At 35.9% G+C, this 26,790-nt stretch overlaps 1 protein-coding gene across 3 annotated transcripts in view; it reads left to right on the top strand.

Moving 5' to 3' along the window:
• LOC150095019 (protein deacetylase HDAC6-like) overlaps positions 1 to 26,790 on the top strand; it is a 694,680-nt gene that overhangs the window by 373,010 nt on the left and 294,880 nt on the right. For all 3 annotated transcript variants that reach the window (XM_090411706.1, XM_090411707.1, XM_090411705.1), the window contains exon 17: positions 6,568 to 6,786. In XM_090411706.1, the coding sequence (XP_090267832.1) occupies positions 6,568 to 6,786 (219 nt within the window). The remainder of the gene's footprint in view (positions 1 to 6,567; positions 6,787 to 26,790) is intronic.

Here is a 26,790-nt window from a genome sequence, read left to right as displayed (position 1 = left end):
ATGGAATTATCATACATTCTTTATGTTCCTATTGGATCTTTCCTTAGGTAAGTGTCAAATTATACAAATACATCAACTACCCAGGTATCCTCAGGAATGTCCACCCAGATTGGTTGATCATTCCTTAGCACACATGCTGATATATCATCTGTTCGTATTGTGAAATTCGTAACCAGGTAATGCAACAACTCTAGAATCTCCTTCTCATGCATCTCTACTGCTTCATTCAGTGTATTGACTGCACCATGTTACATATACCAGGTAGATAGACCTTGGCAATATGAGCACTCATTATTTGAAATATCACATCTACTTCTGACACAAGGCTACTTCTGCATTCAGTAAAGTTGTTCTCTGCATTCATTCATTCATTCAATCTTTTACTTGCAGCATAATAATAAATTTCTTTTGGATTGCTTTAGCCTGGCAGCCATTTTCTTTTCATACTTCAACTTAGCTTTTTGTGCAGGAGTTATGAAATATATAAAGCACAGGACAAAATTATGTCCTGTGCTTTATATATTTCATAACTCCTGTCACTCTTATTCTCAAAATATTCATTTCATATCATCTTCCTATAAATCTCTTCTTAATAATTGCACATCTATTTCACTGCCATCCTATTTGTTCTTCGAACTCTTAGGACACATTCAAATAATGCATTATTTAAACATCTTTTCCAAACTTTCCATGCACTGTTGATATCCTTCCCATTCTATAATTGATATCATAGGACCAAAGATAATATTCATCTCAGTTTGTCATGATTTCCAGTTTTGTAGTTCTAACCTGTTCTGTTTGGAACATCCATATGGTTGACTACTTTCCAGGTCAGTTAGTATAGCACTGATCACTGTCTCAGTTACAGATATGATTGCTGTCATATCCTTAACTGAAACACTTTTGGTGCTATGATCAAAGTAAACTCTTTTTGTCCTCAAATTGCTTCTTTCACATGCTACTTGAGAAAGTTGTTTCTCTGCTGCCCAATCAATATTCAGATAATTTAAGTCACCCATGGTAATTACTCGTTTAATACCATCAGTATAATTTGTCAATACATTTTTTTATCTCCAGAAAATGAACTATCAGATCTGTAGCAACACCCACCATATATCCATTAACATCCACTTCACATGAGATCGCCTCAAACTCACTGATATATGGTGTGATATTTATTCTTTTCTCTTTTAATGTCATGATTTATGATCTTAATTCTGACTTATTCCCTCACATAATTTCCTTAACCTAATTTCAATAAAGGTTCTTTGCTCGATGCATCAAGTTAATATACTTTAATTCCTATGCAGTCTCAATATTTAATCTGGGCTGTTAAACCTTCTAAAGAGTAATGCACGTGGATTGAAGACAAAGGGATTGCCGTTGGATAGCACCAATTCCTTTGTTTCAGAGCTGGTGCCAGTTCCTTTTCAGATTCAGAGACAGTTTCTATTATACTGCGCCACTCTAAATCCTAGACTATTGAACATTGCAAAATCAAGGAACTAGAACTCAGTTTAGTACACTGTCTAATATCTCTTAAGCACTTTCGTTAAATTCTAAATTCATCAAATAACTAAAATTCATTTCACAGTCTTAGCCTCCCTTGTATTTTATCTCGCCTTGGTTCTAACTTAATGAGCTGTGCAATAGAAAGGAAATCAGGCAAGTCATCAATTAATACTAAAGAAAAACATGTAATTGCAAAATCAGACAACTTACACTTTATGAACAAACTCTGATATAGAATTGCACTAACTTTAGGGAATAACTATACTCAGCTAAAATTTCTAATTCTCCCGTAATAAGTTAAAACATTATTTCAAGTAGGAAATTCTATCAAAGGTCAATTATCCATTTTACACATAACAATGCTAAAGGTTATTCATTTATCAATAACAAAATTATCTCAACGAGCTTTCGCACAATTCCTCCATCCAAAACTTAAAGTTCCACTACTTCCTTTAGCATAATCTCTAAAGTCCTTTCATTAATCGAAACATTATAAACCTCAAGTCCTTTTTACAATTACAGGTTGTTCCCCTCAACACAATTATATAATAGATCAAAATTCTACATTACCAAAGGCTGGGGAATTATTCGGCCTTCACATACCTCTCGACAGAACTTCGTTTCCTTGATCCTTCTCTTAATTGATTTTATCTGCACTATTCGATTGATGGACTCGGACTAGAGTCCATCAATTGAATGATCGATGGACTCTAGTGGACACCGAGAGCGGCGAGCCATCAGATCAATGGCTCATCACTCTCGGGTCGACTGGCTCGGCATGCCGTATCGATCTCCGAAGTGATCAGGAACTCCGCTCCGCTGGGCTACTCGTTGACCGGCGAACTTGCCATAGATACTTCAGCGTGCTCCAACGGCCTCTATCTTGATGAACACTCCAATTCAAGGGGGGAGAGAAAAAAAAGCCACGAACTAGCACTGCTACGCTTTTTAAATCACGCACACAATGTTTCCTCTCTACGTCATCCTGCTCTCTCCCTTTTCCCACGACACCTTACTTTTTCCAGGACCTAGCGTGCTTTACGGAGGGAGCCGCTGCGTGCGTGTCCTACTTGGTGCACATGTTTAGTTTCAGGCCATCACTATCTAATCCGATTATCTTTCTCCTGGCAATACACAAGTATTTGCACCAAATCCACATAGTTTAAACATTAGAAAATTTACAATAATTATTTACAACATGATGCATAGATAAGTTTTACTCAAATTACTAATGTTGCTTTCCTTCTGATATACCAATATTGGCCCCAGGAATGTTATTGCATGTTAAATCTGAATGAAACATAAATGGATTTAATTTCAATTTCATTCAGAATTTAACAATGGAACATTATTACCATTTTTGCATTCATGAGTTTCAGCCTAACTGGACTCAGATCATCTGATATTAATAGTTCCCCCCCCCCTCTCCTATCTCTTCTGTAATTCCTAAAAATACTACACTCTTTACACTCGATTCAGTAACTACATCAGAATCTGAGAACCAGATTTCACTAATGCCAACAATTTTAGGGCACAATGTATTCATCAAAACAACAAACTCAACCACTTTCTTTCTAACTCCTGGCATTTGTGTATTGACATAAGAAGTTAGCTCCTCACTTTATCTTATACTTAAATCTACAGTCTGCTTTTCCCAGTTGGTCTAGACCCACTCAAAATATCTGAGCCCATTTGTATTTTAATTTATAGCTGTTCTCCTGTAATGTATGTGTGTGTATATATATATATATTTTTTTTTGTACTTCACTTTCTGTGTTATGTCCCTGATGAAGTCTTCTAAGATGAAACTTGAAACTACTTATGCATTCAAATAATAAATCTTTTTTAAAAAAAAATTTGTAATTTTATTTTGTGATCCCTCGGCTTCTAATAATTAAATTTCATTTGTCATATAGTCAAGTAAATCCATTGCATCAAATATATATATATATACATACAGTAATCTACAGTTTATCTGACCCTTCAGTTTTCCAAACATTGAGTTCAGATAATTGAAAGGTTGGATAATTGAAGTTCTATTACATAGTATGCTATGGAAAAGTTGGTCAGTTAAATGAAGGTCATATAAATCGTAGATTACTATATATGCACGCATGCACACACACGTACATTAAATTTAATGAGCTAATTTTATAAATTTAATTTATTGATAAATAAATCAATATATACTGAAAAATATGTATGTATGAAAAATATGTACCATATATGTCTCTCATCATGACAAATTGCCATGGTGAGAGACATATATGGTACAACAGAACCAGGTATCATTGGACGAGGAGTAAGACAAGGCTGTTCTCTGTCACCAATTTTGTTTAACATAATATTCTGAAGCAATGTTAAAAGAAGCACTGGAGAATTCAGAAGAATTCTCCAGTGCTTCTTTTATTATTTGCAATGCGATACGCAGATGACAAGGCATTATTATCAAATACTGAAGCAGGACTACAACATATGTTGAACAGATTACTGGAATCCTGTATCAATTATGGAATGAAAATTAACATAAGAAAAACAAAGATAATGAAAATAGCAAGGAAAGAGGCAAATATGGATATCAGAATAAATAGGGGAAAATTGAATCAAGTAAAAACATTTAAATATATAGGAAGTGTGATTAGCAGTGATGGAAGATGTAAAAGTGACATAAAAGCAAGAATAGCAATGGGAAGAGATGCCTTTAATAGAAAATGGGATTTATTCAGAAGTAAAATGGACAAAAACCTAAAGAAAAGACTAATAAAATGTTATGTGTGGAGTGTTGCCCTCTATGCAGCTGAAACTTGGACATTGAAGAAAGAAGAACTTAAGATTTTAGAAAGCTTTGAGATGTGGATTTGGAGAAGGATGGAAAAAATCAAATGGACAGATAAAATAACTAATGAAGAGGTATTAAAAAGAGTAGAAGAAGAAAGAAGTCTGTTAAAGAGCATAAAAAAGAAGAAAAGGAAACTGGATTGGACATATTCTGAGAGGAAATGGAATCATCAGAGATGCCATCAGAGGAAAATTAGACAGAAAAAGACCCAGTGGAAGAGTAAGGAAAACAGTGCTAGATGACATGCTGAATGGAGACAGGTACACAATCTTGAAAGAGAAGGCTCAGAACAGAAGAGAGTGGAAGAAAAGTTTTTGCTACTAAGAGAAGAACCTGCTCAATTGCAGAATACTTAAGAAGAAGATATACTGAAAATTACATCCAATTCATCAAACAAAAAATTCATTAAACAAAATCTTGACATTAAAATATAACTTGAAATTGACTAGGCTACAGATATTCAAAATTTGCCTCAGCACATTTTTCTGTTCTCTTTATTACTGAAGAGCATATTCTCTAACAAAGTTCTTTGTTTACATTGATTTTGTCAAATTCAGAATGGATTACTGTTCTGAATTCTAAAAATGTCATAGGCTTTCTCTTGTATTCATTCTTCAACACAGAAACTTCCCCAGACACAGAAATTCACAGGGTCATGTTGCAAGAGTAGTTACCTATTCAATTGGGACCTGTCTACCAATATAATTTCCTTGCAGTGAGTGAAATAAGTTGCTTACTTAGGCAGTGTAATGAGATGGCACCCTGTCCTGCATGAACATTCAACTTGTAGTCTTGTCAGGTTTTCAGTATTGGGAAAAGGTAAGAGTCTAATACATCATGGTAGTTTCTTCCATAACAGTATATGCTTGAGCAAGGAAGTGTGATTAATTTTTATCAGTTATTTTTGTTTTGTAACTGTTAGAGATGAAAGTAGTTCTGATAAAATCTAATTCCTTATATAAAAGAGAATCAGTGGAACATAGTTTATGTGAACAGTGAATTAAAGTTTTAATCACACTGTCTGACAAGGGTGATGATGTAAAGCACCATTAATGTATGTATGTATTTAATGTATTTAAACCCAAACCATTGTGGGTTTGTTTTCTGTATACTGTGTTCTATATACTCATAACAATCTATCAAAAAATAATATTCTAAAGTTCTATCATCTCTGAAATGCAATAAGAACTTAGTGATTACTGAAGCTGTCAAAGGGTGTTTAGTTGTGTTCCATGATAAAAATAACTGTTTTAGAAAGCTTAATCTTCTACTTCATGATCTTACCACATATAGATGCATAGGGATCTAATAGATCTCCCATTTTTATGGTCTTCCCAAGATTCATAATGAAAATGTTTCTTTAAGACCTATTGTGAATTATATAGGTTGTCCAACCTATAAACTTCAAAACATTTGTCATATATTCTCTCTACATTTACAGGAAATACTTCTTTCATGAAAAATTTAGAAGATTTCAAAAATATCAGGGTTATCTTTACAAATCTTTTAATCAGCTTTGATGTAGTTTCATTCTTCATAAAAATCCCACTGGCTGATACAGTAGAATAAAATAAAAAGTTTCTGATGTTTTCTCATCCTTAGCAGGAATAATAACTGGAGTAAAAGTATTTCTTAAATAATATGCTTTGAAGGCAGGCATTAGCACTGGTCCATAGTTTTCAAGAGTAAGGTGGTATTCAGTGAACATGTTAATGGAATGGCTGTTGTAAATGCAAATGGTCATAAGTCATTGTAAGTAAAGGACTGACAGCATATGAAAATAATATCATAAATTGGATGAATAATTCATTTTTCTTGGGAATAAAATTATATATTTTTGTGTTTTTTTTTTTTTTAAATTACCTATTATTGAAAATTTTGCAAACCCTAAATTGATAGTCTTGATCCTGCTCTCTGTGATTGGCTAAGGGTGGAAATTGGATGCCTACCAGTCTGTAAAAAGAAAAAAAAAAGAACTAAACAGCTTTACCTAATCCCTTTGGGAATAAAAGGTATTAGAAGACTTATTTATTTATTTAAAATGCGTGTAGAGTGCTAAATTATCCACTAGTATAGCAATAATCTGTGTGTGCATATATTTATATTAAAAAAAGACAGGGTATAAATTTAAAAAAAAAAAACAGTATTACTTATAGAATGCCCTGATATATTTAATATTCTTTGTACTGATATTTTTTATTTTTTTTAATATATAGGCCAAACCCAGCTATACAGTTTGTGGGAACACTTAGTTGTGAAAAACAAGATACTTATCCTATTAAAGAATTTTATGATGTTCCTAGTGAAGAAGATAAAGCAATTTCAGAACAAACTCTACAAAATCTTGTATTGTCAACTGATTTAAGTGTTCCATGTCATCGTACATGCTTAGCATTTGATAATAGAATGGCTCAGCATAAGAATTCTGCAGAAAAGTAAGTTATTATTTTTATTATTATTATTTAAATGGCACTCTGTGTAGTCAAAAGATTCATTGCAAGAGACTCGCTCTATCCATTAACACGAATGCCTATCATACATCTCCTTAAAACTATTCACTGTTGGGGCACTCACAACCATCTCTGGCAGTCCATTCCACTCGTTCACAACTCTCCAAGAAAAGAACCTAGTCCACGCACCCTTATTAACCACATTCTTATACAGCTTCCAAGTGCGACCCTTTGTTTTCCTCCTATTCCCCATATATTGAAAAATTTCTTCTGTGTCAATCTTATAGTATCCCTATAATAACGTATAAGTTTCTTTCATATCCCCTCTCCTCTGCCTGTCAGCTAAACTCTGCAACCCACACACACTCAATCTATCCTCATAGGAAATATTCTATATACTTGTAACCAGCTTGGTCATTCGTCACTGAATCCTCTCCACCATCTCCCGATCTGCAAGAAACGCAAGTGATCAAATCTGTGGAGAGTAGCCAACATGTGGCCAAATCATGGCCTTATAAAGAGGAGTAATAACCACCCTATTTTGTGTACTTATCAGCATGCAAGTAATCCTCTGAGCTATTTTACCAACTCTTGCAGTATGTCCTCTGAATTTCAAATCTCTATCCATCCACATCCCCAAATCCTAACCTCCTCATTTTCATGTAATACCATCAGTATGATATGAAGTGTGTAATCTATTCATCCCAAGATGCATTACCTTAATTTTACAAGATTGAATCGACAACCATTGTCCTTTGCCCACACTGCCAATTTATTTAAACCATCCTGTAAGAATATACATTGCCTTTATCAACAATGCCCTCCCTAGTTTTGCATCATCAGCAAACAACTGAATGTCCCCTTAGAATCTTCTGCTATATCATTAATATACAAATTAAAGAGTAATTGTCCTGGTACAGAGCCCTGGGGCACTCCACTAGTCACTGTCATTCACCTTGACTCCACTTCATCATACTCTACCCTCTGATGTTGGACTATCATCCATGCCACCAGCCTTATATCCATTCCTATTTGCTCCAAAAACTTATGTAATAGTTTTCTGTGTGGTATTCTGTCAAATGCCTTTGCAAAGTCTAGCAGTATCATAGTGTAGCCATTTCCTTTATCCAATTCTGCTGTCACCTTATTATAAAATGTAAATAAATTACTGAGGCAGGACCCACCTTTTATAAAGCCATGCTGCAACCTATAGAGTAGGCCCGGCTGGTGGTGTGTGCAAAGTGTGCAATATACTCAGGTGCCGCAGAAGAAAAAGCGCCTAAAAGATGTCAAAAAATATAAGATAAGAGTTTAAACGAACGATGAATGGTACAGAATGGTTCATATAATTATGAATGTATGTCGCCTTCCATTCGGGCCCCTTCAGATCTTCCTGGAAATGAACAAATAAATTCTGAAATTGTATCCTGGACCCGATTATATCACTGTAATTTTTTATTAAAATTTACGAAAATATACCTAAAATAGTTCTTCTTTATTTTTCGATGTATCATAAATCAACTTATAATTAATTGTTGAGTTCCGTATAAAAAAGATTTGTATAAGCAGGGCTAATCCGTAGATAACATTATACTGTAAAGTGGTTTTCATTTGTTTTTCATTTCCTGTTCGTTTTATTCACACTTTATTCAAAAAAAAACTTTTTTGGAAAGGCGCCGAACATTAATTGCACACACAAGAAAAATACTAGGCACAGGCGCTGCTATAGAGTATCATATTCCTATCCACCCAGTACCAAATTTTACTTTTAACCAACTTTTCCAATCTTTAACTGACATTTCAGACATACTAATTAGTCTGTACTCTGCTACTTCTGTCTTGGAACCACCTTTATGTAATGGAACTATTTTACTATCTCTCCACTCCCATGGAACCTTGCCAAAGCTGAGACTTAGATTATACAACTTTGTCAGAGGCACTGCCAGTTTACTTGCACATTCTCATAGCACACAAGCAGACATACCATCCAGGCCTACTGCTGAATTTAAATCAATATTTTTCAATGTACTAAGTACCTCCAGTTCATCTACCTCAATGCTCACATCAGTCTCTGTCACCACCTGGATGAGATACCCTTGCTAAGTGATCACTTAATAACTGAATTATTTAAACTAAAATACAATTTTATTTAATGTTGACAATAAAAAAAAAACTTATATTATAGCCTACCAGTTTCACCAGCAGACTGTCTGGCTTTTTCAAGGCTTTTATGAAAAGACAAAAACTAGTAAATGCAAATTGAAAGGAACATAAAAAACGTTGTAAACCAACTAGTAGCTAAGGTTACACATTCGCGTGACAGAGAGGACTTATTGTTCTTATTCATTATCACGCATACGTGTTTGTTGTAAACGTGTAATGTGATTACTGGCTAGCTGTAGTTCAGCTTGATTAAGAGAGAGGATAAGGTTTTTCCACGAACTGTTTAGAATCACACCCTGATTTCTGTTGAGGTTTCCGCCGGTTATTGACACTATTGTGGCTTCCTTGAATAAACGATGTCTGTAGTCATCATCGAGATATGGCATGGAGCTGTTTTGCCACTCTATTGGTTAGACGTACAGAAATGATGTACTAAGCCGGAAGAGATACTTCTGTTGTGGCTTACATCACCAACATGTTCTTTTTGTCTGATTTCTAAACTCCGTGAAGTTTGTCCTGTGTAGGCAAGACCACAGGAGCAGGGAATGTAATATACTCCTGGATATTTGTAGAAAGGTACCTTATCTTTTGGGGATCCTAAAACTTGTCTGATGCTGGTGGTTGGTTTGAAGACCACTCTGATGTTGTAGGCTCTTAGTATTCTTGCTATTTCATAAGAAATTGACTTGATGAAAGGGATCACTACAGTAGAAATGTGCTGGGAGTGTGATTCTTCTTGTCTGGGGTTGTCACTGTATAGATATTTTTTATGATGTTTTGAGGATATCCATTTTGTGATAATGTGTTGGCTATTAGTGAGAGTTCAGTCTGTATATCCTCCTCTTCTGATATAAACTTTTTGGCCCTATATTTCAACATGTGGATAATGCTCAGTTTGTGTGTCTTGTGATGGTCTGAAGTATAATGAAGATATCTTCCAGTATCTGTGTGCTTTCTGTAAATAGATAATTTGACACTGTTTGATTGTTTCTTTATCAAAATGTCTAAAAAATGCAGTTGGTTGTTGTTTTCCACTTCCAGAGTGAATTTTATCTTGTTATGTATAGAGTTGATTTTATCCACAAACGATTTTAGGTTTTCTAAGCTGTCTTGCCATGTAATGAAGATATCGTCAACATATGTCCACCATGTAGATGGTCTGGGGGAGATTGTGCAGAGAATTTCTTTTTCAAGTTTTTCCACGAAAAGGTCTGCACAAGATGGTGATAGTGGGCTTCCCATTGTTAGGCCTTCTAATTGTTGGTATATGGTGTTGTTAACCTTGAAGAAATTAGACATCATCTGTGTGATGTCTAGAGGAAAAAGATCTTGGATGATGTTTATTACCTCTTCTTCTGGTACATTGGTGAAAAGGGATGCAACATCTAGACTGGCTAGCATGTCTGTTGGTGCAATCTTAATGGCTTGGAGTTTATTTACAAAATGTTGACTATTCTTAATATAGGATTCTGTTGATCTTATTTTATTATTTAATAAGTTTGCAAGATGCTTTGCCAAAAGGTAGGTTGGTGATGATCTTCCATCAATGATTGGACGGAGAGGTATATCCTGTTTATGTATTTTAGGTGTCCCATATAGTCTTGGGGTGATAGGATGTGAGGATTTTAGTGTTCTCTTCACTTCTTCTGGCCAAAAGTTACAATTTCTGATTAGTAACTTTTTTGCTTCTGTTGCTTTCCTGTTATCAGTACTGAGTAAAGTTATCTTTCTATAATCATTCTTTCTCTTACTTGCTGTGTACCGAAAAAGCTCTTTTGGATTTACTTTAGCCTGCTTAGCTAATTTTCTCTTGAAATCTGATTTAACCTTCATTACCATACTAGCTACCTGTTACCCTTCTTTTCTTGTGCTTTATACTGCTCATGGGTATGCTGATCATCTTATTGTTTATATTTCTTCCACAATTCTTTCTTTTTTTTGCATCTCCTGCTTTATATTGCTAGTCATCCACTTAATCACTGCTTAGTTTATTCTCCTGACCCTGGGTATGCACTCAGGGCATTAGTTCATGCTTCTCATGAACTAATGCCATTCATTCATTCCATGTAGTTTCTTATACGATGGCACTGCTCCGAGTTGCCTCCTAAGTTTGTCATTATTACCAGCTTTATAGTTCTGCATAAATCCTTTCTTGACCGAAATTTCCACATGTTGAGCAACCTCTCAGAACAAAACTGCATGGTCACTTTACCCAGTAGGAGATAGAGTTGCTACTGCAGTTATAGATAGATGCTATTACCAGATTTAACACTATCAAACCCCATCTCTTCCATCATGTGCTGATTCAGGTAATTATCCAATAGTAACTGTATAAATTCCATTTCCATTTTGCCATGTCCCTTTACTTCTTCCAATCTATATCACAATAGTTGAAGTCTCCTATGATGATTCTCAGCCTGCACTTATTGTGCTAATCTGCTGATGCACGTCGTCCCAATCTTCTTCTGAATCCCCAGGTCTATAGCAGAAACCAACAATATATTTTGTTTGTCCTATTGGCCTCTATCTCACACCAGACAGCCTCAAATGAACCATTTCCATCAGATCTACAATCTTCCTTTTGTCAAACTTCTGTTTTTGTTGGTTGAAGTTCTTCAGCTATCATTAAGAATATCCTTCCTCCTCCTTCCCTATTTCTTCTGTCTTCTCTGAAAATACAATATCCATTACATTCTATCTCTCTAACTACATTATTCTCTGATGACCAAGTTGAGCTGATCAATGCCCAAAACTCCTCTTCTTTATTTCTGATACTTCAGGCATTTATGTATATGCATTTCAACATCCCCTTGGGCACACAATTATCTTTACATAATGTCATTACCTGCCCATTCAGATTCAAAACCTGGGAAACTGCACCCAGCTCTTCATAATCATTCCTGCACTCATACTTAGCTATGCTAGGAGTGGCTATACACATGCTTGATTGCCCCTCCCCAAAATCTCTAATTTCCTTAGTTTTGCACTTCCAACTTCTCACTGAACAATTTCTCCAAGTACCTAACTTCAAAACCATTTAAATGCAGTCCATCAGGCATATACAGGTCCTTACATCCATCAAATTCACTCCACACATTTAAAACTGAACACCATTCCTCCTACACAATCTTCACATTCACTCATTGGTAATAATGGTCCTTCTCAATTCTATCCTATCATACCAAAGCAGTAAACTCACAATCTGTACTTTCTTGCTCTTCATTTTTGCTTCTTCTAACAACTCTTTCATATCTTCTTTCATTGCATGTTTCTTACCTTTAAAATCCTTTGTGTCCACCAAATCAATTAATTTGTTCGCTTCTTTCTTCTGCAGACTTAAAGGTTCGTTAACATCCTTTATCTTCGCACCTGGAAAACATGCTTTTGTCACTTTCTCATTAAGTATACTTCTTATCATCGAATCCCCTATATAATACTATCTTCTCTCAGTTTCTTGCACTTTTATGCTTTTCCCATTCTCCATCCTTTCTGGAGAAATGACTGGTCCACACTCCAGTCGCTCGAGCTCACCTTTCATCCTGTGATGGAATCCACATAAGCATGCAATTTCTTTCCGCACTAGCATATCAGCGACATTATTACTTTTAACCACTTACTTCAAATTCTCATTTATATTTTGTGCACTATCATTCAGTGCTTCCTCTACATTCTCCGCAACACTTTGACAATCCTGCCTTATATCCATAATATCAGTCACTGAATACGTTAAATCCACTTCATCGCACTAAAAAAGTTTAATGAAAAATGTTTTAGACTACAACTTTTTCTCTTTATTTTTATTTGATCTCTTATTTAATTTCATTCTGTATGTATATTATATTTCATGTAAAGCAGATTGCTTTTTTTTTAATTAATTAAAATTAAGAACTGCACACTTTATTTTTGGATTTACAATAAACAAGTTTCATCACATATTTTGAGTCAAAATAAAATTATTAAAAAACTATGTGGATGAATGAATCTAAAAAAGACATATTTCGGTGATTACACCACATTTTTTATTATTCAGTTATATAACATACTGAAATAATAGTTCCCGACAAGTTTCATAAATTGTAGGATTTACATCTGCAGGGGTGAATAGTATAACTTAAAGTTTAAACAAGAGAAATTAATAAATACAAATCATAACCGTCTGGCTATTCATAAACTCAAATAACAGAATGCAGATATAAAACGTTATTGACGTTGAGCAATACTGGACGATGTCACGTTTTCTTGTTCTCGTTCATGCAGTCCAAGCTCAGATTGAGGTAGATTTTTTATTAGAGCTGACCACACTTGATGGAGAATTAAACCTTGATTCTTATTGCATTGGGTTGGGTTTTTCAGCTTCTTTAAATTTTCTTATGTAGCAGTTGTTTTCTATGTATGACATCGTCGTTTTTTGCCAGAGTACATCGTGTCCAGTGGTATGGAAAATACCCATTTTTTGTTCTCTTTTGTATTGTACGTCTTTTTGGTGTTCAGCCATGCGTATTTCTCCAGATCTTCCTGTCTATCCTACATAGCAAATCCTGCAAGAGCAATGGATTTTGTAGACTCCTGGTTTTTTAAGAGGACGATGAGGTGGTTTTGGTGGATGTAGGAATCTTGAGATTTTTTCCATAGGAAGGAAGGCTACTTTTACTTTGTGTTTGTTCATTAATTTGGCTAGCTTATCTCTAACATTTTTGATGTTAGAGATGTCTTTTGAACCTATTAGCCACAGAAGTCTACGCCTGCAATTACAAACTTACGGTGAGTGCTTTTCGCATAAAGTTATGCAATTAGAGAAACTGCGCATTAAACATCTCAACTTCATTAACTGTCTAATTTTCCTTATCCGATGCAGAGATAACGAAGTCATCCCGAAATTCATCAAAATAAAATGCATATTCCATACAAACAAGGCCTCCATAATTTATCATAAAATGGAACTAGCTCATTTAAGAGAAAGAATTACAGTCACTAGAGCTGAATTAGCATTAATTAGTAATAACACTTTTTCTCTTAGTTTTAAAAGAGGTATACCGTGAGTAGACATAATGATACAAAATTAATAATGGAAAATTCACGTACAAAGATTATTTAATAGTATAATTTTCGCCTGTGTGTCACAGGCATCTTCAGTATATTTTAATCTCAAATTAAACAATAACTGATAATTCCAAAAAGTGCTACCTAGATAACTAAAAAGGTCAATTTCCTTAGATAACTAAAAAGGTCCATAAATTTCCTGAAAAAAAAAAATGTATACAATAATAAGTTAGGAAAGATTAGCTGATTTATAAAGTACTATCTCCCATAAAGGGGATAGATGTAAGCCGTCAGATCAATTTAAGTTAGGATAATGAAGTAAAGTTTCACATGTTTCTTTATAAAGGCATTCCGTGAGGAACCGACTTTTGTGAAGGACTCTTGTCTTTCTCCATTGAACTCTATGTCTAGTGAAGATGGCTTGTTCTGCAAGTCCAGACTTTTCAGGTTTAAAGTATTCAATATAAGATTGGTGTTCTTCTAGCCGAATAGAGGCAGATCTTCCTGTTTGTCCGAAATAAGATAATCCACATGAGCACTGAATCTGGTAGACACCTGGATAATTAAGGTGTGGAAGCTTGTCCTTAGGAGAAGTGAGAAAGGTGGAAATTTTTCTAAATGGTCCAAAGGCAACAAAAAAAATTCAATGGTTTTAAAACTTCATCAACCAGATGGTAACCTACATTTCTCAGTTTATAGAAAGAAGACTCATACAGGCCATTATATCCATGCTGAATCTCATCACCATTCCAGTCAAAAGGCAGGAACAATTAAAACACTGGTTCATCAGGCCCACTCCGTTTGTTCTTCAGATGATCTTTTACAGAAAGAACTGCAATATATAACTTCTTCCTTTCTATCTAATGATTATAAGAATTGCTTCATTAAAAGAGCTTTGAGTAGTTTTAATGTCTTCCTCTTCAAATACAGAAGAAATAACGAGCATTCCTATCCCTTATGTACAAGGCATTAGTGAACGTATAGCAAAAGTTTTAAAACCACTGAATATTTTTGTTGCCTTTTGATCATTTAGAAAAATCTCCACCTTTCTCACTTCTCCTAAGGACAAGCTTCCACACCTTAATTATCCAGGTGTCTACCAGATTCCGTGCTCTTCTGGATTATCTTAATTCGGACAAACAGGAAGATCTGCCTCTATTCGGCTAGAAGAACACCAATCTTATATTGAATACTTTAAACCTGAAAAGTCTGGACTTGCAGAACATGCCATCTTCACTAGACATAGAGTTCATTGGAGAAAAACAAGAGTCCTTCATAAAAGTCGGTTCCTCATGGAACGCCTTTATAAAGAAACATGTGAAACTTTACTTCATTTCCCTAACTTAAATGGATCCGACAGCTTACATCTATCCCCTTTATGGAGATAGTACTTTATAAATCAGCTAATCTTTTGCTAACTTTTTATTGTATATATATATATATATATTTTTTTTTTTTTTTTTTTTTGTTAGGAAATTTATTGACCTTTTTAGTTATCTTACACCAGCTACTTAGGTGGTGCTTTTTTGGCATTGTCAGTTATTTAATTTGAGCTTAAAATATGCTGAAGATGCCTGTGACACACAGGCGAAAATTATACTATTAAATAATCTTTGTACGTGAGTTTTCGTTATTAACTTTTTCTCTTCATAATGAACTGGCCACATCTCTTCCATCCTACCTATGGAACAACATTGATAGTGTTACATTCAACAAAGCAATAGCGATCTGAGAACAGAAGAAACATACGTTAATTTTTATAAGTTCAACTTACTCCTTCAGAAGAAAGATATACATAAAAAACAATGAGATTATGCAAAAGTAGTTATTAACCTTTCTTCAAGAGTCCTAACAAAAGAAGAGAACAACCTTTTACTTAAGGGTTTTAACTTTGCCTTAACCCCACGTTTCCTACCAAAAATTGATATCATAGCACAAATAGAAAAAGGAATTAGAAATCTACCAGATAAACGGCAGATCTTATCCATATAGAGAGTACAGCTTTACTATTAAAAAGAAGATTACCTCATAGGAATCTACCTTACAATGAATACACTTGCCTTAAAAAATTAAAGGATGACAAAAATATTGTCATAATCAGAGCGGATAAAGGCAATGCAACTGTCATTTTAAATGCTACAGAATATGATAATAAAATGAAAAGTCTCCTGGAGGATACAAACACCTACAAACCCTTAGACAGAGACCCGACTTGGCATACACACAAAAAAACAAATGATCCCATAAAAAAGTGCCTCTCTGGACAGAAGAACTTAAAAAATACTTACAATCAAAACATCCTTTGATACCAAGAATCTGTGGTGTTCCAAAGATCCACAAGACAGATATACCTTTAAGACCAATAGTAGATGGAAGAGATTCACCGACTTCCAACTTGGCATAATACCTCACCAACATGATCTCACATCATATAGGAAAAACATCTTCCTTCATAAAAAATAGTACACATTTCATAGAAAAAGTGAAAGATATACATATTGGTCCATCAGACATCTTAGCAAGTCTAGACATTATCAGCTTGTTTACAAACGTCTCGAGACAAGAAATTTTGAATCTCCTAGAAGACCTCTTCCCTCCGGACATCTTAGATCTTTTTAGACATTGTATAAACAATACTTTTTTTACTTATCAAGACAGAATCTGGGAACAAAAAGAAGGACTGGCCATGGGTTCATCATTATCACCAGTATTAGCAAACCTATTTATGGAAAAATTTGAAAACAATGCTCTAAAGAATTACCATGAAAAACCAAAAATATGGCTACGCTATCTAGACGATATTTTCATCATATGGAATGGAACAACAGATGAACTTATCAATTTTAAAGATTATCTCAACAATTTGCACAAAACCATAAAATTCACTTTAGAACAAGAAGAAAGTAAAAAACTTCCTCTTCTAGATATTCTATTAGAAGTTAATGAAGAAAATAAACTCTCCTTCTCAGTATATAGGAAGCCGACCAACACAGGAAGATTTCTAAATGCAGCCTCACACCACCATCCTTCACAAAAAATTAGCTTAATTAAAACTCTTCAAGACAGAGCATACAATATCTCCAGAACACAAGAAAGATGTAATGAAGAACAAAAATACTTAACACAAATCCTCCAACAGAATGGGTATGAAACACAAACCATCAAGAGAATCCTTAAAATGCCTCCAACTAACAACACAATAAAACAGGATTACAAAAACGCAATCTTGCTTCCTTATATCAAAAATGTTACAGATAAGCTAGCCAAATTAATGAACAAACACAAAGTAAAAGTAGCCTTCCATCCTATGGAAAAAATCTCAAGATTCCTACATCCACCAAAACCACCTCATCATCCTCTTAAAAAACCAGGAGTCTACAAAATCCATTGCTCTTGCAGGATTTGCTATGTAGGATAGACAGGAAGATCTGGAGAAATACGCATGGCTGAACACCAAAAAGACGTACAATACAAAAGAGAACAAAAAATGGGTATTTTCCATACCACTGGACACGATGTACTCTGGCAAAAAACGACGATGTCATACATAGAAAACAACTGCTACATAAGAAAATTTAAAGAAGCTGAAAAACCCAACCCAATGCAATAAGAATCGAGGTTTAATTCTCCATCAAGTGTGGTCAGCTCTAATAAAAAATCTACCTCAATCTGAGCTCAGACTGTATGAAAGAGAACAAGAAAACGTGACATTGTCCAGTATTGTTCAACGTCAATAACGTTTTATATCTGCATTCTATTATTTGAGTTTATGAATAGCCAGACGGTTATGACTTGTATTTATTAATTTCTCTTGTTTAAACTTTAAGTTATACTATTTACCCCTGAAGATGTAAATCGTACAATTTACGAAACTTGTCGGGAACTATTATTTCAGTATGTTATATAACTGAATAATAAAAAAATGTGGTGTAATCATCGAATATGTCTTTTGAACCAATTATTCACAGAAGTCTACGCCTGCTATAATAAATTTAGTTTAATTCTTTATCCAAGTGTAAGCAAACAAAGTTTGCGCCTGAAGTATCTTCAGGACTGAGGCAACTTGTAGTAAATGTGAACCAAGCTCTTATCACTCCTTGTCTCAGTATCTCCCAGAAAGCAAAGCACATCTCCTTGCAGACATGTATAATGCTATGCATTAAGGGAAGGTATACCACCTGATTATTAAATTACTCTGGATTTAGAGAAAGATGTTGCAAGTTTTTTCCCACTTGGTTAGACTATAATAAATTTAGTTTAATCCTTTATCCAAGTATAAGCAAACAAAGTTTGTGCCTGAAGTATCTTCAGGACTGAGGCAACTCGTAGTAAAGGTGGACCAAGCTCTCATCACTCCTTGTCTCAGCATCTCCCAAAATGCAAAGCATATCTCCTTGCAGACATGTATAATTCTATGCATTAAGGGAAGGGCCACTACCCGGACCGGTTTCGACCATTATTGAGGTCTCATCAGTGGGAGCCAGACGTAGAACATCTTTCTCTAAATCCAGAGTATTTTAATAATAAGGTGGTACACACCTTTTGGCAACTCGTTTAGGTAAATATGACCTCTCCATTGCTTCTGTCTTAGTATCACCACTTCTGGGTCTGGCTCCCACTGATGAGACCTCAATGAAGGTCAAAACCGGTCTAAGTAGTGGCCAGTGGATGCTTTATCATGATAATGTCCCCTAACATTCATCATTACTAATCCATCAATTCTTGGGGAAAAAGAAATCAACGTTCATTCCACAGTCTGCTTACTCACCTGACTGCACCATCAGACTTTTTTTTATTCCCCAAATTGAAATTGACATTAACATTGAAAGGCCAATGTTTTGAGTCAATTGACTTGATTAAAAAAAGAAAAAAGTCCTAAAAAAAACTCTGCAGTATCTCAAAAGAAGCATTCTAGGAATGTTTCAAAGAATGGAAGAAATACTGGCAGTGGCATATACAAAGTGTAGGAGAGTACATTGAAGGTGACAAGGCCGAATAGCTTCCAAGTTAGACAGGAAAATTTCCAAGATAAACCTCATACATGTGAATAGAAATAGTTATTATTATCAATAGACCTCCATGGAGTCAAGAGCCTCATTCTGGGAGATCCCACTCTCGCATGCACAGCTCATTGTACCTCGACTTAAAAGCATTCACTCTCCCTGAACTCACCACACTCTCAGGCAATGCATTTCAATCAGCCACCACTCTCGATGCAAAAAATCTACTCCTTACACCCATCTTATAAATCTTCCAGGGATGGCCTCTTATTCTCCCCCTGTCTCCAGATGTTCTATGAAAAATCTCATTCGTATTAATCTGGCAATTACTCCTTACCAACTTATACATCTTGATGATGTCCCCCCCCCCTCTTCCTTCTATCCACTAGGTTCTGTAATTTGCATTCCCTCACTATGTCCTCATATTCCAGGACCAGAAACCAACTTAGTCAATTCTCTTTCTGGACCCTCTCCAACATCCCACTATCCTTTTGAAAACCTGGCAGCCAAATCTACCACATGTGGCCTGATCAAACTTGTACAATGGAATCAAAACATCCTTACTTCTACATGTCAGTGTTGTGTGAATCATTCCCATAATCTACTGTGTCATCCTCACAAGCAAAATGTCCATTTAATTCCATGTCTCTATCCACTACAACTGCCAAATCCTTCATCTCGTCCACCTCCACCAAAATATCTGCACTAATCCTTTTCTCAACATCCCATCTTTGCTTCCCAAATTTTAAAGCTTACACTTTGCAACATTAAACTACATCTCCCCACACACTTGCCCATTCAGACAGTCTATTTAATCTTAGTCACAAACCTGCCTAATGATACACTTGTCTTCACTGTATACAGAAAACCCACACACATAGGCAGATACATTCACAAACTCTACCACCACCACCCCTCTCAACAATATGGCATTATTAAAACTCTTACCAAGAGAGCCCACAATCTTTGTTCCAGTGGAACTGCCCTCACTACTGAGCTTAACCACATACACTTTTCTCTCCAATGGCTACAGCGATCACGGTATCAAAAAATAATCAGTTCCTCCCCCATTCCCCGTCCTTCTTGTCAACAAGATTTTAAAAATGCCATCACCATACCCTACATCCGTGGCACATCCGAAAAAATAGCCAACATTCCATAAAAGTATAACCTACACACAGCATATAAGCCCCACCACAAACTTGCTACCCTTATCCGTTCTATGAAAGATCAGCTCCCTCCTCTCTTTCTCTCTCTGCCTGTAGTTTACAAAGTACCCTGCTCCTGTAAGCTGGCGTACTTTGGACAGACAGGCAGATCAGCATCCATCCATCCACCTGGAGGAACACAAGTCTTACATCTGTAAACACAACTATGGTCATTCAGGCTTGGCTGCCCATGTTTTGGACACCACACACAGGGTATCATGGAAGAAAACCACCATGCTCCACCACAGCAAATTCAAGAAAGAGAGACTTTTCTTAGAAGCAGTAGCAGCTCTCAGAAACCAACCAAATTTTAATGAATATGGCTGCATTAAGCTTCCGAAGATTTGGGAAACACTCATCACCAGAGGTCCCACCTTACATTCCAGGCCACCTACTACCGCCCTTAGAGGGCGCTTCACCTAGATAGGACTTTAGTGTCACCCACGTGGTTGGGCTTAGTATTGTATGATATTTGTGTGCATGTTACATTAGTTGTTTTTGTAATCCCCGTAGATGTCCTAGTGACTAGGACGAAATATAGGAAGTATTAAATTCTATTTTAATCCTTTTTGAGTGTTGTAAAAAATCCATTAAGCCTCCAACATGATGTCCTCACAGCACTTAAGCCTCTACACACGAAGTCTATTTAAGTCCTCTTGAAAAGTTACAAGACCTGCTCTACTTCTCATAACTCTACCCAACTTTTGCATCATCAGCAAATATATCACCATTTAAGATATTTCCAATGTCATTTACATACAAATTAAACAACAATGGCCCAAAACAGATGCTATGCCACTAGAGATTTTCCTCTTCTGGGATATCACTCCCCCATACACAACCTCTTAATATCTATCAAACTGCCAATCCAACACACTAATCTGTTATCCAACCCCATCTGTTTTAATTTAACTACTAGTTTGTCATGTGGTAATCTATTGAAAACCTTTGCAAAACTTATATTTACCACTGTATATGCTCCCCCCCCCCCTTGTTAAATGCATTCATCACCTTGTTATAATAAGTAAGCAGATTGCTAAAACATGACCCATGCTGTCCATTCAAGTGAATTCTACTGCTGTTCACCCAGTTCTGAATCCTTGTCCTCACTAGCTTCTCCAACAACTTGATCACAACTTCAGACAAGCAGACATTCCTTTGGGACCTGGGCTAATCAAAGACCAATCAAATCAAAGGTGTTGTTTACTCCCTGGAACATTCCCTTAAGATATGCAGTGATACACCATCAAGGCCTTGTTTACATCAGGTTTACTCAATTTTTCACATACCTCCTGCCCACTTGCCATCAGCAGCCCCATACTATATCCTCCTCAGTGTTTATATCATTCACCCATTATCACTGACCAACTGTAAAGCATATGTCAGCTGTTGCACCATTGTAATATTTTGGGTTTGTAGTTATGTTAATTATTTTCTTCAATATCTATATCAATGTCGACTGCACCTTTGTATTATTCTTACTCTTTTGTCTTTATCCTTCCTAAGTCTACTTTAACTTCAAACTCTCTGTTAAGTACTCTTTACCTTATTCTAATTTAAGCTGATTAATGTAGTCCCCACTTGTAATCCTTTATACTTCCTACAAGTGTTAACGCTGTTAGTGAAAAGGTCTCTGAAATAGGCAATTCACGGTTACATTTAACTATCTCCCAAACTATGTAATTCATAGAAATTTATATTATTTTTCGACTGTGCCATGCTGAATTAATTTTATAAGATGAGAAGATTTGTTATAACACTTATAGAATATAATAAATTTAGTTTAATCCTTTATCCAAGTGTGTGCAAACAAAGTTTGCACCTGAAAGTATCTTCAGGACTGGGGTAAAGTGGTACAACACCGAGCGACTCTTTGCAAAGGTGGAGCAAGCTACCAACACTCCTATTTCAGTATCTCCCATAATGCAAAACACATCTCCTTGCAGATATGTATAATGTTATGCATTAAGGGAAGGGCCACTACCCAGACTAGTTTCAACCTTTATTGAGGTTTAATTTAGTTTTTGTTAATCCTTTATCCAAATGGATAAAGGATTAAACTAAATTTATTATAGTCTGACCAAGTGAAAAATAAACTTTCAACATCTTTCTCTAAATCCAGAGTAATTTAATAAAAAGGTGGCACACTGTTTGGCAGCTCCTATAGGAGGAGATGACCTCGCTAATGCTTCTGCCTTGGTATCTCCACTTGGGCCTGGCTCGGACTGAAGAGACCTCAATAAAAGTCAAAACTAGTCTGAGTAGTGGCCCTTCCCTTAATGCATAACATTATACATATCCGCAAGGAGATGTGTTTTGCATTATGGGAGATCCTGAGATAGGAGTGTTGATAGCTTGCTCCACCTTTGCAAGGAGTCGCCCGGTGTTGTACCACTTTACCTCAGTCCTGAAGATACTTTCAGGTGCAAACGTTGTTTGCACACACTTGAATAAAGGATTAAACTAAATTTATTATACTTATAGAATAGATTACTTCCTAAGCCCTAATCATTCAGTCGTGGCAATTTCTCTCATTTTAGAACACAGGTTCTATTGTTTTTATGAGACAGTGCATTGATCAAAGATCAGGCAATTATTTTAAGCAAACAAAACGTTAATTTTACCTTACAGTATGATACACAGTTAAACACAGTTTCTCTGTAATACCTATCTTGAGCTCAAATCGTAATCTTACAAATTAGATCTGCTATTTACAATACTTAAATAACTCATCTTGAAAATCTAGGCAATTACTGGCTGTTACAATTTATATCATTGGCTAATGTTCTTCCTGATATATACTAGTTACATTTCAGCTCCAATTATCTTTTATAGTAACTACACAATTATTTTAACAGAGCTACGTTCAGTGGACATTCAATTCTAATCATTACCTCAGCATTAATACCAATAGAATCTACTCACAAATTCGCAGAAACATATACAGTCCTACCAGCTTTGAAGATTAGTTGCGGTCCTGCTGAGTGCTTTATTGTGTTCTATACACTAGCCTTCACTGAACGGCTTTTTGCGGTTGTCCTGGTGTAGTCCTCTTCTGGGAATTGTGGCATAGGTCACCTTCAGTTCTGGATCAACTGTAACTGCCATGTATCTGGTTGCACGTGGCATGTTCTGTTACTGAAAATACATCTCCGTAGAATAATCTGCCTCTCCTGATTTTCCCCGTGCCTAGGGTCACGACCCAATGAAACCTCGGAAGTCCGAGCAGGCCAATGAACTGCAGCAAGATGAAAAACTCCAGGTCTCCCCCTTTTCTAGAGGTTCTCAAGACCTCTTTTATACAGTTCAGAAGTTCCTTGTTTTAGGGTTGGAGAACCCCGAATCAGGGGTGCTTAAGGGTCAAAGCTGTATAACCGAGAGGAGACCCCACATAGCCTTTAAAGGAATGCAGAGAACCAACCAGAGTTTCTGACCTAATGTCCAAGCCTCACCTTCTCGTGGTGCACACTGTTGGGTATCTACCTGGATACTGAACAAACGAGGATGGGCTGGCAATTTGGGATTTAGCTAACCAAATTGTATTCTTATTGGCTTAAACCAATATAGAAAATGATGGTATACAACATGACAAAATTTCATGCCGGCTGGGGCGTCGTCCTGTTAAACAAGGCCCCTGTTGTTTTCACCAGGGAACCAGGCCGAACAGCGAAAAGTCAGCTACTGGACCAAATCTGAAAGCACACCCCAACTCAACATCACCAGAGTTAAAGATCGGTACTATCAACATAAGAAGCCTGAATGGCAAAGAAATGTTGCTAGCTGAAGAATTAGATAAGTACCAGATCCATATAATAGGGGTGACTGAAACAAAAAAGACAAAAACTGGTGAGATCTTTCTGAACAATAAATACAAAATGTTATATTCAGGAAATGACAATCAAGGAAAAGAAGGTGTAGCCATAGTATTCAGCACAAAAATACAAGGCTAATCTTCTTGAATGGCAGGCATTCTCAAGTAGAGTAATGTGGACAAATATCAAAATGGGGAATTGGACAATTAGACTTATTTGTGCCTATGGTCCCACAGAAGGTTCTACTAAGGTGGAAGTGGAGGAATTTTTTGATGCTTTAGAAATAGCAACTGACACAATGAAAAAGGAAAAGTTGGTCATTGTTGGGGATCTAAATAGCAGAGTAGGAAATGATTGTCAGACATACAAAAATATTTTGGGAAAATTTGGAGAAAAGAGCAAAGCTAATAATGATGGCAAATACCTGTTGGATTTCTGCTCAGGACTACTAACACCATATTCCAACATAAAAATGTTCACAAATTCACATGGAGAGAAGAGGCAAGGAATAAGAAAAGTCTCATTGGCTATGTTATTGTTGATAGTGATGTTTTCTTCCTGGTGCAGGATGCAGGACACCAGAGTTTACAGAGGATTTGAAATTGGAAGCAAATCACTATTTAATCTTGAGCAGGATAAAATTGAATTTCATATTGAAAATTGAAAAGAATAACATGTAAGAAAGTTTTAAAGCGAATAAAAGTTGAGCAGCTCTCTGATGTGAACTGTTGACTAAAATACACAAAGATTATTGAAGAAAAAATGAAAGAGTTTGAGAACAGGAACCAAACATTGGAGAGATTCAGTGGCAAGCCTTGAAGAAAATCCTGATTGATTCAGCCAGAGAGGCATGTGGTGAGGTTGTCTGCAAGGATAGAAAAATCAGAACTCCATGGTGGAGACAGGAAGTTAAAGAGGCAGTGAAGGAAAAGAAGAAAGCATATCAAAAGTTCCTGGCAAATAAGTCAGCTTTTGCTCTTAGAGAATACAGAGACAAATGTAAGAATGCGAAACACTGTGTAAAACTAGCTAAACAAAAGTCATGGGAGGACTTTGGCAAGAACATAGAAAATAAAATATCAAGAAGGTGGTAAGATATTCTGGAGGTTGTTGAAGAAGCTTAGAAATGGAGGAAAGAGTGCTGTAAAAAAGAGTTAGAGATGATAAAGGTGACATGAAAACAGGAGAAAAAGATATCCTCGAAGTGTGGAGTAATTACTTCGAAAAATTGCTAAATGAAACATGCAGTGATAGCACAGTGGTAAAAAACATTCAACATGTATACAGTCTGAAATATATATCCATACTTGAAGTAGAAAAAGCCATCAAAGGCTTGAAATGTGGAAAGGCAGCAGCAGCAGCAGTAGCAGCAGGATGATATTCGACCAGAAATGCTGAAGTATGGTGGTATAAAAGTCTTACAGCGGCTGCACTGCATAGTTCAGAAGGACTGGACAGAGTGACCAATTCCTGATGATTGGAGTAGAGCTCTAATAGTACCCATATATAAAAAGCGAAATAAAACTGAATGTGAGAATTACAGAGGTATTTCCCTACTGAGTGTTCCTGGTAAGATCTATGCAAGTATACTTGAGAAACGGTTGAGAGGAATTGTGGAAATAAAGCTTGGTGAAGAACAAGCTGATTCAGGTCAAATAGCAGCTGTCAGGATCAGATCTTCACTTTACAACAAATAGTTGAGAAAGCATGGGAATATAACAAAGATCTATATTTAAGTTTTGTCGATCTGGAAAAGGCATATGACAAGGTGCCAAGAGAGAAGCTATTCTATACGCTACAGGTATATGGTGTCAAGGGACATTATATCAAGCAATAGTTAGTCTTTATTTGAGTTGTAAGTCAGCAGTTAGAATTGAAGGAAGTACAGGAAGATGGTGTAATGTTAAATCTGGTGTGAGAAAAGGATGTACATTATCCCCTCTGTTATTCATTATCTATATAGGATCGCATTATGAAGGTAAGTGGTATTAAACATGATATCAGAATTGGAGATGTTAATGTCAGCTCTTTGCTTTATGCGGACGATGTTATACTTCTAAATAAATCCGCTACAAGTTTGCAAGATTCCCTGACTAAATTGAATAACTGTTGTAACAGACATGGTATGAAGGTCAGCATTAAAAAGACAAAGATAATGAAAATAGGTAGAATTGTTGAAAATGTCAACTGTGTTGTGAATGGGGAACCTGTGGAACAAGTAAAACATTTCAGCTACTTAGGCACGATTTTTAGTGAAGATGGTAAATTAAATATGGAAATAGACAACAGGATCAACAAAGCTGGTATGGTAGGCAGTCAATTGAATAAATGCATATGGAATAAGAGAGAAATTAGTCGGAACACTAAATTAGCTGTATACACGACAGTATTTAAACGAGTTTTAACTTATGGATCTGAGAGAGCTGGGTCAGAAGTAAAACACTTCACCAAAGACTAGAGACCGCAGATATGAGAGTCTTGAGAAAGATTAGAGGCATGAACAGATGTCATCAATGGCAATATCATATTAAAAACAAAGATATTAGGAAAGAACTTGGCGTTGTCAGCATCCAGGAATGCGTTAGCAGAGCTAATCTCTAAGCTGATTCTTAAACAGAATGGGTGAGGGAAGATTAGCAAAACAAGTGTTCTCTGCCAGGTTGGCAGTAAAACGACCCAGAGGAAGACCAAGGCCATATGATTTATGACCTCTGTAAAATCAATGTAGGAAGTTTTTAATAAAATTTCGCTTCATCGAATTTTACA

The sequence above is a fragment of the Typopeltis vanoorti genome, chromosome 21 (genome assembly GCF_054136105.1).
Source record: "Typopeltis vanoorti isolate ZY-2024b chromosome 21, IOZ_Tvanoo_1.0, whole genome shotgun sequence".
NCBI classification, from domain to species: domain Eukaryota; kingdom Metazoa; phylum Arthropoda; class Arachnida; order Uropygi; family Thelyphonidae; genus Typopeltis; species Typopeltis vanoorti.
This window is presented reverse-complemented; position numbering and strand designations above follow the sequence as displayed.